Here is a 14,423-nt window from a genome sequence, read left to right on the forward strand (position 1 = left end):
CCGACTGGTCTACTCCTGCTCCTATTTTTTATGTCTTATGTCCTTAATCATCTCTGTTCCAGAAATAACATTTGAATAAAAGACCTGAAAAAAGTGGAGCTTGTATAAAGAGCAGCGAAATAGACTAATTTCCCCTTTACATTACAGAATCGCTTTCAGTAGAAGTGGTTCTATACTATGCTGGAGCTTCCAATGATGTGCAATCCACCCATTTATATTGGGGATTGGATTGCACAGCACTGGCAGCAGAGAAACTACTGTACGTGCAAAACATGACTTTAATTTCCGGTCCCTGGCCTTCCACAGTGACAGTGGATGATGGAGATAGGCCAGCAAGTAGAAAATTGCAATGCTGGCTAAGTCGGAAAAAAATGGCAGGCAGTGGTGCTATTACATCTGTGGCACTATTGCCTTTGGAGGAGTTCAGGAAAACCACCCCTTGAAGTGCTTGCCAGTACCTCCAGAAGCAGCAGGACCATCTCATTTACACTATGGCATTTCCCAAAGTATACGGGCTGCCCTAGGCAACAGCACTCCAGTTTTGCTGGAGAGATATGAAGTAGCTCCTGGGAGGTTAACTCCTCGGAGATGCAGCTGTGCAGTACTGATTGTGTCATTCTGTTATTGCTCACGTGGACTGGTAGACTGAATGGCCTGTTCACGTGTTGTAACTTCTATGTACAATGACAATGAAATGACTAAAAAGTCTGTATTTTTTACTCTCTCAGGATTGCCAAATCAATCCATCAATTGAAAAAAAACATGGAAGACAGTTAATGGTGGGAAGTAGAGCTCTCAGTATCCTATTGGGACAGCTAACTGAGGAAAAAATCCAGATGTTATATCAATGCTGCCACAACATAGGATAGAAAAGCACAAAGACAAATTTATACCATTTTGGCGGAATTTCCATTCAAATCCAAGTCTAAATTTACATTATAGTAAAAGGTCAAATAAATGCATTTCCTTATTTTTATGTCTGGTACTCATTTTTCTAGAAGGAATACAATTTATTTACACCTAGTAACTGTACATTTTGCATAAAATACATCTTTCTTTAAATCTTAAATTCGTCTATTTGTAAAGTTTAAAGCAAAATAAACTAGGTCACTTGTTAGTGCTCCCCTCGTGCTTTAATGCACTGAATCAGAATGGAGCACACAGGTAGGGGACAGGGAAGTATTTATTGAAGCAAGGAAAATTTATATTTAAAATGAAACCACCTAAAAGTATGCAAAATAAGTGATAAAACTCATTTATTAAATATACTAGCAGGGGAGCCCGGCGTTGCCAGGGCAATTTTGGGCCGCGCGTTCTCCGTGCCCGTGTGTCCCCCCTCTCTGTCCCTCTCCCCCTCTCCCTGTGCTGTCCTCTCCCTGCCTCCCTCACCTACCCACCCCCCTCACCTCCCCAGCGCCTGAGGCCCGGTGCCGTTCTGATAGCGGCCGTGCGGGGCCTAGCGTTTGAGGCGCGGCCAGGCTGTCGGGCGGAGACGGACCCGAGCTGAGCTCCCTCGCGGATCGCGCGGCTGACGGGCGGCCGCTGCCGCTCCCCCGACCGGTGTGTGTGTCGGGCCGAGCGGTTGCGAGGCACGGCCCGAGTGAGCCCAACTTACCTGCTGGTGTGGCGGGGCAGGAGCGGGATCGGGAGCCACAATGTGGGGGTTGCTGTGGGGATGGAGCTCCCCCGCGGGTGGCGCGGTTGACGGTCGGCCGCTGCCGATGACCCGCCTGCTGCGTGGAAACTCACCTGCCGCTGCCGGAGTCGGAATGTGGGGGTTTGTTTGGCAGGTGGTGTCCCTGTGGGGATGAAAAAAATGGCGGCGCAGTTTAGGGAGACTGGAGCATTAGGTCCCGCCTGTGACGCAGCGATTGGTCAACCATCAGGTGAGTGAACTGTAGGATTGGTCAAGCAGCACGTCACTCAACGCTAATGAGAGGTAGGATTGGTCAAGCGCTAATGTGTGGATTTTTGAGTATTTTTGAACGTTTTTTGTACACTGTGCAAACAATTTTTGTGTGACGAAAAGGTAAATACACCTACAAGAGTCCCCCAATGATAAGCTTTCTTTTGATATAACATATGTGTAGGTACGTTCTATAACTTCTGATTGTATAGCCGGACAGAGAGACAGACAGACAGACATATCCTTTTATATATATAGACTAGCTGGAGTGCCCGGCGGTGCCGAGGCTTTTTCGAGGGCATGTTGTTGTTGGAAGAAAGAGAGCGCGACTGGGGGGGAAGAGAGAGAGCGACTGGGGGGGAAGAGAGAGAGCGACTGGGGGGGAAGAGAGAGAGCGACTGGGGGGGAAGAGAGAGAGCGACTGGGGGGGAAGAGAGAGAGCGACTGGGGGGGAAGAGAGAGAGCGACTGGGGGGGAAGAGAGAGAGCGACTGGGGGGAAGAGAGAGAGCGACTGGGGGGGAAGAGAGAGAGCGACTGGGGGGGAAGAGAGAGAGCGACTGGGGGGGAAGAGAGAGAGCGACTGGGGGGGAAGAGAGAGAGCGACTGGGGGGGAAGAGAGAGAGCGACTGGGGGGGAAGAGAGAGAGCGACTGGGGGGGAAGAGAGAGAGCGACTGGGGGGGAAGAGAGAGAGCGACTGGGGGGGAAGAGAGAGAGCGACTGGGGGGGAAGAGAGAGAGCGACTGGGGGGGGAAGAGAGAGAGCGACTGGGGGGGGGAAGAGAGAGAGCGACTGGGGGGGGGAAGAGAGAGAGCGACTGGGGGGGGAAGAGAGAGAGCGACTGGGGGGGGGAAGAGAGAGAGCGACTGGGGGGGAAGAGAGAGAGCGACTGGGGGGGAAGAGAGAGAGCGACTGGGGGGAAGAGAGAGAGCGACTGGGGGGGAAGAGAGAGAGCGACTGGGGGGGAAGAGAGAGAGCGACTGGGGGGGAAGAGAGAGAGCGACTGGGGGGGAAGAGAGAGAGCGACTGGGGGGGAAGAGAGAGAGCGACTGGGGGGGAAGAGAGAGAGCGACTGGGGGGGAAGAGAGAGAGCGACTGGGGGGGGAAGAGAGAGAGCGACTGGGGGGGGAAGAGAGAGAGCGACTGGGGGGGAAGAGAGAGAGCGACTGGGGGGGAAGAGAGAGAGCGACTGGGGGGGAAGAGAGAGAGCGACTGGGGGGGAAGAGAGAGAGCGACTGGGGGGGAAGAGAGAGAGCGACTGGGGGGGAAGAGAGAGAGCGACTGGGGGGGAAGAGAGAGAGCGACTGGGGGGGAAGAGAGAGAGCGACTGGGGGGGAAGAGAGAGAGCGACTGGGGGGGAAGAGAGAGAGCGACTGGGGGGGAAGAGAGAGAGCGACTGGGGGGGAAGAGAGAGAGCGACTGGGGGGGAAGAGAGAGAGCGACTGGGGGGGAAGAGAGAGAGCGACTGGGGGGGAAGAGAGAGAGCGACTGGGGGGGAAGAGAGAGAGCGACTGGGGGGGAAGAGAGAGAGCGACTGGGGGGGAAGAGAGAGAGCGACTGGGGGGGAAGAGAGAGAGCGACTGGGGGGGAAGAGAGAGAGCGACTGGGGGGGAAGAGAGAGAGCGACTGGGGGGGAAGAGAGAGAGCGACTGGGGGGGAAGAGAGAGAGCGACTGGGGGGGAAGAGAGAGAGCGACTGGGGGGGAAGAGAGAGAGCGACTGGGGGGGAAGAGAGAGAGCGACTGGGGGGGAAGAGAGAGAGCGACTGGGGGGGAAGAGAGAGAGCGACTGGGGGGGAAGAGAGAGAGCGACTGGGGGGGAAGAGAGAGAGCGACTGGGGGGGAAGAGAGAGAGCGACTGGGGGGGAAGAGAGAGAGCGACTGGGGGGGAAGAGAGAGAGCGACTGGGGGGGAAGAGAGAGAGCGACTGGGGGGGAAGAGAGAGAGCGACTGGGGGGGAAGAGAGAGAGCGACTGGGGGGGAAGAGAGAGAGCGACTGGGGGGGAAGAGAGAGAGCGACTGGGGGGGAAGAGAGAGAGCGACTGGGGGGGAAGAGAGAGAGCGACTGGGGGGGAAGAGAGAGAGCGACTGGGGGGGAAGAGAGAGAGCGACTGGGGGGGAAGAGAGAGAGCGACTGGGGGGGAAGAGAGAGAGCGACTGGGGGGGAAGAGAGAGAGCGACTGGGGGGGAAGAGAGAGAGCGACTGGGGGGGAAGAGAGAGAGCGACTGGGGGGGAAGAGAGAGAGCGACTGGGGGGGAAGAGAGAGAGCGACTGGGGGGGAAGAGAGAGAGCGACTGGGGGGGAAGAGAGAGAGCGACTGGGGGGGAAGAGAGAGAGCGACTGGGGGGGAAGAGAGAGAGCGACTGGGGGGGAAGAGAGAGAGCGACTGGGGGGGAAGAGAGAGAGCGACTGGGGGGGAAGAGAGAGAGCGACTGGGGGGGAAGAGAGAGAGCGACTGGGGGGGAAGAGAGAGAGCGACTGGGGGGGAAGAGAGAGAGCGACTGGGGGGGAAGAGAGAGAGCGACTGGGGGGGAAGAGAGAGAGCGACTGGGGGGGAAGAGAGAGAGCGACTGGGGGGGAAGAGAGAGAGCGACTGGGGGGGAAGAGAGAGAGCGACTGGGGGGGAAGAGAGAGAGCGACTGGGGGGGAAGAGAGAGAGCGACTGGGGGGGAAGAGAGAGAGCGACTGGGGGGGAAGAGAGAGAGCGACTGGGGGGGAAGAGAGAGAGCGACTGGGGGGGAAGAGAGAGAGCGACTGGGGGGGAAGAGAGAGAGCGACTGGGGGGGAAGAGAGAGAGCGACTGGGGGGGAAGAGAGAGAGCGACTGGGGGGGAAGAGAGAGAGCGACTGTGGGGGAAGAGAGAGAGCGACTGGGGGGGAAGAGAGAGAGCGACTGGGGGGGAAGAGAGAGAGCGACTGGGGGGAAGAGAGAGAGCGACTGGGGGGAAGAGAGAGAGCGACTGGGGGGAAGAGAGAGAGCGACTGGGGGGAAGAGAGAGAGCGACTGGGGGGAAGAGAGAGAGCGACTGGGGGGGAAGAGAGAGAGCGACTGGGGGGGAAGAGAGAGAGCGACTGGGGGGGAAGAGAGAGAGCGACTGGGGGGGAAGAGAGAGAGCGACTGGGGGGGAAGAGAGAGAGCGACTGGGGGGGAAGAGAGAGAGCGACTGGGGGGGAAGAGAGAGAGCGACTGGGGGGGAAGAGAGAGAGCGACTGGGGGGGAAGAGAGAGAGCGACTGGGGGGGAAGAGAGAGAGCGACTGGGGGGGAAGAGAGAGAGCGACTGGGGGGGAAGAGAGAGAGCGACTGGGGGGGAAGAGAGAGAGCGACTGGGGGGGAAGAGAGAGAGCGACTGGGGGGGAAGAGAGAGAGCGACTGGGGGGGAAGAGAGAGAGCGACTGGGGGGGAAGAGAGAGAGCGACTGGGGGGGAAGAGAGAGAGCGACTGGGGGGGAAGAGAGAGAGCGACTGGGGGGGAAGAGAGAGAGCGACTGGGGGGGAAGAGAGAGAGCGACTGGGGGGGAAGAGAGAGAGCGACTGGGGGGGAAGAGAGAGAGCGACTGGGGGGGAAGAGAGAGAGCGACTGGGGGGGAAGAGAGAGAGCGACTGGGGGGGAAGAGAGAGAGCGACTGGGGGGGAAGAGAGAGAGCGACTGGGGGGGAAGAGAGAGAGCGACTGGGGGGGAAGAGAGAGAGCGACTGGGGGGGAAGAGAGAGAGCGACTGGGGGGGAAGAGAGAGAGCGACTGGGGGGGAAGAGAGAGAGCGACTGGGGGGGAAGAGAGAGAGCGACTGGGGGGGAAGAGAGAGAGCGACTGGGGGGGAAGAGAGAGAGCGACTGGGGGGGAAGAGAGAGAGCGACTGGGGGGGAAGAGAGAGAGCGACTGGGGGGGAAGAGAGAGAGCGACTGGGGGGGAAGAGAGAGAGCGACTGGGGGGGAAGAGAGAGAGCGACTGGGGGGGAAGAGAGAGAGCGACTGGGGGGGAAGAGAGAGAGCGACTGGGGGGGAAGAGAGAGAGCGACTGGGGGGGAAGAGAGAGAGCGACTGGGGGGGAAGAGAGAGAGCGACTGGGGGGGAAGAGAGAGAGCGACTGGGGGGGAAGAGAGAGAGCGACTGGGGGGGAAGAGAGAGAGCGACTGGGGGGGAAGAGAGAGAGCGACTGGGGGGGAAGAGAGAGAGCGACTGGGGGGGAAGAGAGAGAGCGACTGGGGGGGAAGAGAGAGAGCGACTGGGGGGGAAGAGAGAGAGCGACTGGGGGGGAAGAGAGAGAGCGACTGGGGGGGAAGAGAGAGAGCGACTGGGGGGGAAGAGAGAGAGCGACTGGGGGGGAAGAGAGAGAGCGACTGGGGGGGAAGAGAGAGAGCGACTGGGGGGGAAGAGAGAGAGCGACTGGGGGGGAAGAGAGAGAGCGACTGGGGGGGAAGAGAGAGAGCGACTGGGGGGGAAGAGAGAGAGCGACTGGGGGGGAAGAGAGAGAGCGACTGGGGGGGGAAGAGAGAGAGCGACTGGGGGGGAAGAGAGAGAGCGACTGGGGGGGAAGAGAGAGAGCGACTGGGGGGGAAGAGAGAGAGCGACTGGGGGGGAAGAGAGAGAGCGACTGGGGGGGAAGAGAGAGAGCGACTGGGGGGGAAGAGAGAGAGCGACTGGGGGGGAAGAGAGAGAGCGACTGGGGGGGAAGAGAGAGAGCGACTGGGGGGGAAGAGAGAGAGCGACTGGGGGGGAAGAGAGAGAGCGACTGGGGGGGAAGAGAGAGAGCGACTGGGGGGGAAGAGAGAGAGCGACTGGGGGGGAAGAGAGAGAGCGACTGGGGGGGAAGAGAGAGAGCGACTGGGGGGGAAGAGAGAGAGCGACTGGGGGGGAAGAGAGAGAGCGACTGGGGGGGAAGAGAGAGAGCGACTGGGGGGGAAGAGAGAGAGCGACTGGGGGGGAAGAGAGAGAGCGACTGGGGGGAAGAGAGAGAGCGACTGGGGGGAAGAGAGAGAGCGACTGGGGGGAAGAGAGAGAGCGACTGGGGGGAAGAGAGAGAGCGACTGGGGGGGAAGAGAGAGAGCGACTGGGGGGGAAGAGAGAGAGCGACTGGGGGGGAAGAGAGAGAGCGACTGGGGGGGAAGAGAGAGAGCGACTGGGGGGGAAGAGAGAGAGCGACTGGGGGGGAAGAGAGAGAGCGACTGGGGGGGAAGAGAGAGAGCGACTGGGGGGGAAGAGAGAGAGCGACTGGGGGGGAAGAGAGAGAGCGACTGGGGGGGAAGAGAGAGAGCGACTGGGGGGGAAGAGAGAGAGCGACTGGGGGGGAAGAGAGAGAGCGACTGGGGGGGAAGAGAGAGAGCGACTGGGGGGGAAGAGAGAGAGCGACTGGGGGGGAAGAGAGAGAGCGACTGGGGGGGAAGAGAGAGAGCGACTGGGGGGGAAGAGAGAGAGCGACTGGGGGGGAAGAGAGAGAGCGACTGGGGGGGAAGAGAGAGAGCGACTGGGGGGGAAGAGAGAGAGCGACTGGGGGGGAAGAGAGAGAGCGACTGGGGGGGAAGAGAGAGAGCGACTGGGGGGGAAGAGAGAGAGCGACTGGGGGGAAGAGAGAGAGCGACTGGGGGGGAAGAGAGAGAGCGACTGGGGGGGAAGAGAGAGAGCGACTGGGGGGGAAGAGAGAGAGCGACTGGGGGGGAAGAGAGAGAGCGACTGGGGGGGAAGAGAGAGAGCGACTGGGGGGGAAGAGAGAGAGCGACTGGGGGGGAAGAGAGAGAGCGACTGGGGGGGAAGAGAGAGAGCGACTGGGGGGGAAGAGAGAGAGCGACTGGGGGGGAAGAGAGAGAGCGACTGGGGGGGAAGAGAGAGAGCGACTGGGGGGGAAGAGAGAGAGCGACTGGGGGGGAAGAGAGAGAGCGACTGGGGGGGAAGAGAGAGAGCGACTGGGGGGGAAGAGAGAGAGCGACTGGGGGGGAAGAGAGAGAGCGACTGGGGGGGAAGAGAGAGAGCGACTGGGGGGGAAGAGAGAGAGCGACTGGGGGGGAAGAGAGAGAGCGACTGGGGGGGAAGAGAGAGAGCGACTGGGGGGGAAGAGAGAGAGCGACTGGGGGGGAAGAGAGAGAGCGACTGGGGGGGAAGAGAGAGAGCGACTGGGGGGGAAGAGAGAGAGCGACTGGGGGGGAAGAGAGAGAGCGACTGGGGGGGAAGAGAGAGAGCGACTGGGGGGGAAGAGAGAGAGCGACTGGGGGGGAAGAGAGAGAGCGACTGGGGGGGAAGAGAGAGAGCGACTGGGGGGGAAGAGAGAGAGCGACTGGGGGGGAAGAGAGAGAGCGACTGGGGGGGAAGAGAGAGAGCGACTGGGGGGGAAGAGAGAGAGCGACTGGGGAGGAAGAGAGAGAGCGACTGGGGGGGAAGAGAGAGAGCGACTGGGGGGGAAGAGAGAGAGCGACTGGGGGGGAAGAGAGAGAGCGACTGGGGGGGAAGAGAGAGAGCGACTGGGGGGGAAGAGAGAGAGCGACTGGGGGGGAAGAGAGAGCGACTGGGGGGGAAGAGAGAGAGCGACTGGGGGGGAAGAGAGAGAGCGACTGGGGGGGAAGAGAGAGAGCGACTGGGGGGGAAGAGAGAGAGCGACTGGGGGGGAAGAGAGAGAGCGACTGGGGGGGAAGAGAGAGAGCGACTGGGGGGGAAGAGAGAGAGCGACTGGGGGGGAAGAGAGAGAGCGACTGGGGGGGAAGAGAGAGAGCGACTGGGCGGGAAGAGAGAGAGCGACTGGGGGGGAAGAGAGAGAGCGACTGGGGGGAAGAGAGAGAGCGACTGGGGGGGAAGAGAGAGAGCGACTGGGGGGGAAGAGAGAGAGCGACTGGGGGGGAAGAGAGAGAGCGACTGGGGGGGAAGAGAGAGAGCGACTGGGGGGGAAGAGAGAGAGCGACTGGGGGGGAAGAGAGAGAGCGACTGGGGGGGAAGAGAGAGAGCGACTGGGGGGGAAGAGAGAGAGCGACTGGGGGGGAAGAGAGAGAGCGACTGGGGGGGAAGAGAGAGAGCGACTGGGGGGGAAGAGAGAGAGCGACTGGGGGGGAAGAGAGAGAGCGACTGGGGGGGAAGAGAGAGCGCGACTGGGGGGAGGGGGGAAGGAGGGGGAAAGAAGGGGGGAAGGGGGAAAGGGGGGAGGGAGGGGGGAGATGGGGAGGAGGGGGGGAGGAAGGGGAGGGGGAGGAAGGGGGGAGGAAGGGGAGGGGGAGGAAGGGGAGCAGCGGGGGAGGAAGGGGAGGAGGGGGGGCGGAAGGGGAGGAGGGGGGGAGGAAGGGGAGGAGGGGGGGAGGAAGGGGAGGAGGGGGGGAGGAAGGGGAGGAGGGAGGAGGGGGGAGGAAGGGGGAGGAAGGGGAGGAGCGGGGGAGGAAGGGGAGGAGGGGGTAGGAAGGGGAGGAGGGGCTAGGAAGGGGAGGAGGGGGGGAAGGGGAGGGGGACGGAGGAAGGGGGGAGGGGGAGGGAGGAAGGGGGGGAGGGGGAGGGGAGGGAGGGAAGGGGAGGGGAGGAGGAGAGGGGAGTGGGAGAGGAGGAGCGGGGAGGGGTGGAGGAGGGGGGGAGAAAGGGAGGGCGGGAGCCAGCAGACCCTCTCCCCTCTGCCGGCGATGGCTCCGCTGAGCTCCGTGCTGCCCCACGCACTGACATGCCGAGCGCAGCACCCCGGTGAGCCCGAGCCCCGCCCTCCCGAGGCCGGGCCTGAGATGGCCGATTGCGGCTGGCCGGGCCCGGTTGCCTTGGTAACCCTCCTCCCCTCTCCGCCTCCCGATCTCCGGGACCGGGCCTGGGCCTGAGCGGCCGATTGCGGCTGGCGAGCCCGGTTGCCGGGGTAACCCTCTCCGCTCCCCCTCCCCTCCTGAGCCCCGCCCCCCACCCCCGAATGAAGCACGAGGAGCTTGCAGTGAGCCCAGCCAGCCTTTACCAAGATGGCTGGCCGCTGGTTCGGAATCGGGCCCAGCGGGGGGGGGGGGGGGCTGGTGGGGGGTGGGAGGAGCTTGCCAGAAAACAATTGCCTATGGTCCAGCATGGCTGGCAACAGACGCCCAGGCTTTGAGGCCTACCTGCAAAAACGGGGAAAGGTAGGAAAATTAATGAGATTAGATAAAAGATTTAGAAAGTAATTAACTTTTTTAAAAAACAATATGTGTTTTAAAAGCAACTTTTTTTTTAAAGACGCAGAAAGCGGGAAAAAGAAATGAAAAGTTTGGAATCAAGATGGCGGCGACTCACCTCGGTTCAGAACGATAACGCCCGCCCACACACGCACCGATTGGTCGACCGTCAGGTCACCGAAGCGTAGGATTGGTCAATCGTCCCGTCACTCGACTCTAGGAGGGCCCGCCCGCACGCGCCAGGAACCCGCCCCCGCCACGCAGCGATTGGTTGACCGTCGGGTCGCTCGACCGTACGATTGGTCGACCTTAATGTCACTCTATTGCTAATGAGCGGATAATGAGATGCTAATGAGCGGAGTTTTGAACGTTTTTTGGATACCGTGGGCGCAATTTTTGTCTCGCCGAAACGTAAATACGCTTATGACTGTTCCGGAATCGTAAGCTTTCTTTTGATGTAACGCACGTGTAGGTACGCTCTATAACTTTAGAGTGTATAGCCAGACAGAAGGGCAGAAGGACAGACAGACAGACGTATCCTTTTATTTATATATACTAGCTGAAGTGCCCGGCGGTGCCGAGGCTTTTTCGAGGGCATGTTGTTGTTGGAAGAGAGAGAGAGCGACTCGGGGGGGGGGGGGGAGGGAGGGCGGGGGGGGAAGGGAAGGGGGGAGGGGAGGGGGGGTAAGGGAAGGGGGGGAGGGGGGGAAGGGAAGGGGGGAGGGGGGAAGGAAGGGGTGAAGGGGGAGGCGCAGGGGGGGAGGGAGGGCAGGGGGCCCCCCTGAGGGTCGCGGCCCCCCCCCGAGGGTCGCGCCCCCCCCCCCCCGAGGGTCGCGGCCCCCCCCCCCGAGGGTCGCGGCCCCCCCCCGAGGGTCGCGGCCCCCACGTGGGTCGTGCCCCCCGCAGAGGGTCGCGCCCCCCCCACCCCCCCGAGGTGAAGACCGCCGATTGCGGCTGTGCGAGACGGCCGGGGGGCCGCTTGCCAGGGTGACGCTTGACGCTCAGCAAGCCCCGCCCCCCGGCCGAGCCAGAGAGAGACGCCGCGTCTCAGCTCCTGCTGCGCGCGCACCCTAGCGGCGCTGGGCTGAGGCTCGGCCCTCCAGCCTTCGAGTGGGGCCGGGAGGTGCCTAGCTCGGGCGTGGGTGCGAAGGAGAAGCCGAGGCTTCGAGGCCTACCTGGAAAAACGGGGAAAGGTAGGAAAATTAATGAGATTCGATAAGTTAATTTGTTTCTAAATCATTTTTTTTTTTAAACAATATGTGTTTTAAAAGCAACGTTTTTTTTAAAGACGCAGAAAGCGGGAAAAAGAAAGGAAAAGTTTGGAATCAAGATGGCGGCGACTCACCTCGGTTCAGAACGATAAGGCCCGGCCACACACGCACCGATTGGCCCGGCGGCACACGCCAGCAACCCGGCGTACGATTGGTCGAGCTCGAGGTCACTCTGTCGCTAATGAGCAGATAATGAGATGCTAATGAGCGGAACGTTGAAGGTTTTTGGGATACCGCGGGCGCGATTTTAGCCCGGCCGAAACGTAAATACGCTTAAAACTGTCTCGGAAGCGTAAGCTTTCTTTGGAGGTAACGCGCGCGTAGGTACGCCCTGTAACTTTCGAGCGCATAGCCCGACAGACGCACAGGCGATGACAAACAGAATGACAGACAGACAGAATGACAGAATGACAGACAGACAGACAGATGTACCGATTTATATATACAATATAGATATAGATAAATCACTGGACTCAGATGAGTATAAATGCACTGGTGTAGTTTCTTCTCCTAGCCTATCTGTGCAAAGTTCATAAGCAATCATGAATCACAATATGGGCAGTATTATGAAATTAGGAAGTTATACAATGCAAGAATTTATGAATCACTGCCCATCCCGAAGATTTCTGTTGAACTGCGCTATGTATTTTAGATTTCTACATACCCACTGCAACAGGCTACATCCCCTTTCTGATCTCATTACCCAAGTACAGGAAACTCTCTATTAACCGGCAAAATTCTCACTCCGAAAACAACACCTCAATAACCGACAATGTGTCCAAGTCAGAGTCTCCCACAGTGGCCGAGTTAGTCAGTGGGGGTAGTTCTCCAAACTGCCACTACTCGGCTTCTTGGCGCTGTCGGAAGTCGGAACACCTCAATACCCCTGTAACAGGAGTCTGACTCTCCCGCGCTGCCGGTAGTCTCTTCTGATCCGCCATTTTACAGGGGTACTGTGCGTCTCCTACGCTGCTGGTAGTCATTGCATTGCATTACCCTCAACTGGCAGTACTGTACTTAATCAAGCATCTTCCACCATCCATTTAACACAACATTCTGTAGGTGAGTACCCAATTACTGTATACTGCACATTTCTTGATTTTTTAATTTTTCTTTGTTAAAAATAGCCTCGGTAGATAACCCTCTCCGTCATCCGGAATTTTTGATCAACCGGCAACACGCCGGTCCCATCGGTGCCGGATACCAAAGAGTTTCCTGTATTACTTATCAGAAGTCTTACCTTTTGAAGATCATCTAGCCCATATTCCACCGCTGATGTGAGTACATCCAGAGCCTGAAGAATTGAAAAAAAGTTATCAGAAGGTTGAAGCAAACAAATTAGTGGAGATCATCATTATCGTGCATTAGTACCGACTTATTTAATTAAAGAGATACAGTACTTTAATCTTGCAGTAAGAATGTGTACTTATGTCACTGTTAATCATTTTCAACAAGTTGCTACCAGTCTCCGTGTGGGATTTTGCGCTCCACCGTATAATGAAGTAGTAAAAAGGATTCCCTTGGAAGATATTCACTTCACATCATTGGCAAGAATGGCATCAGCTGTGTGGTGCAGACCAGTCATGGGCTTTTTCTCATTTTTTAAGTCCCTCTACTAAAGCGTAGAAGATACTCAACTGAGACTGAAAAGAGCCTCAGTCAATGTCTAAACTCACAAATGAAGAATGGCCACATAAGGGTTCCAGAGGATGATGGTGCTCATGAAACCATACCTCAGCATGAATCAGCATCTTCAGAAGAGGGGAAGAAAATTAACAAAATAAATTTCAATGGATACAAATCACTCCCAAGAGAATGGATAGTGCAGTGAGTCGGTATACTGACCTTCGACCGCTGGGACACAATCTGCTCATATTGATAGCAGATAAGCCTCCTCTTTCTACTGAAAATGCCTTACATGTAAGGAGTTTCAGATTTCTTAGTCTAGGTCCTGTTCAATGCTTTGTGTGGGCAGACATTTTGATCTCAAATTCAACTGAGAAATGTCTGGAATAATATGGCTAGCAGAAAGTCTGTTTAGTAAATATATTCAAGAAGGAGTTAGATATATTTCTTAAGGCTAAAGGGATCAAGGGATATGGGGAGAAAGCAGGGACAGGGTACTGAATTTGGATGATCAGCCATGATCTCATTAAATGGCGGAGCAGGCCCGAGGGGCCGAATGGCCTGCTCCTGCTCCTATCTTCTATGTTTCTATGTAAGGCAAAAAAAATAAGTTTTGAAGCTAGAATTTTTCATTTGGAAGACATTTCTTGGTTTCGCAAAAATAAACTTCAGTATAGTTTGTGAAGCCTACAGACATCTGGTGGCAGATCTGCAGCAAATCAAGTTGCAACATGTCTAGTGTTGAATATCATCTGTTCACCCACCTCAATCAATAAGAACAGTTTAGTTTTCAATTGATGAATGCAAATTCAAATTCTATCACAGTACAAGGGCTACTGAATAAGCAAATCTGAAGATTTTGTGTAGTACGTGGCAAACCAAATGCCCTGAGCTAACGATTTCACTGTTGTGTAGCTCCCAGAGTGACCTGGGATAAAGATTCCAATGTAGTATAAAGTGAAGACTCAGCAAGTAATCAAAGATAATGATTCCAATGCAATATGGGACTTGATCACTGCAATAAGCTCTTCAGCACAGTTACAAAGACTGAGAACTCAACTCCTCTTGCTAAATTGGTGGGCAAGCTGAAAGCAGTCCACCTCTCTGAGTCTATGGAGAGACTATCCAACTGTTACTAATGGCACTATTTCGGCTACTGGTAATCCTCTCTTTGACACAAAGATTTAATTTTCAGTTATAAACAAAATACTTGGAATGAAATCTCAGCATTAAATTAAAACCATAAAGGAACCACTAGCATCATTGTGACACTAACAGACCTCACAACTTCCAACAGCGCTAGATCTTTGCTCCGTCCAGCAGCACTGTCTACAATGCTCAACACAAGCACATCTATGCAATACAAGGGAAATTTTACATCGGAGCGCTTTTCCTTTAAACTTTTTCCATTATAAATTCCCAAATCCACATTTATAAATGGAAACTGTAAACTTGTCTATGTAAACTGGTCACACTGTAATTACACCCTGCCACCAATGCTGATGCTGTAGCGCCTCCATTTTGTGTTTCTCAGCT

General features: G+C 57.2%; 1 protein-coding gene across 5 annotated transcripts in view; it reads right to left on the bottom strand.

The window, feature by feature from the left end:
* LOC147122217 (BTB/POZ domain-containing protein 19-like) overlaps positions 1-14,423 on the bottom strand; it is a 263,418-nt gene that overhangs the window by 239,113 nt on the left and 9,882 nt on the right. For all 5 annotated transcript variants that reach the window (XR_015077709.1, XR_015077708.1, XM_085983136.1 and 2 more), the window contains exon 3: positions 12,502-12,555. Coding sequence is in view for 3 of the 5 variants with exons in the window: in XM_085983136.1 (XP_085839262.1) it covers positions 12,502-12,555 (54 nt within the window). In the remaining 2 variants the exon portion in view is untranslated. The remainder of the gene's footprint in view (positions 1-12,501; positions 12,556-14,423) is intronic.

This window comes from Somniosus microcephalus, chromosome 3 (assembly GCF_052327205.1).
Source record: "Somniosus microcephalus isolate GS21.2 chromosome 3, FLI_Smic_1.0, whole genome shotgun sequence".
Lineage (NCBI taxonomy): Eukaryota > Metazoa > Chordata > Chondrichthyes > Squaliformes > Somniosidae > Somniosus > Somniosus microcephalus.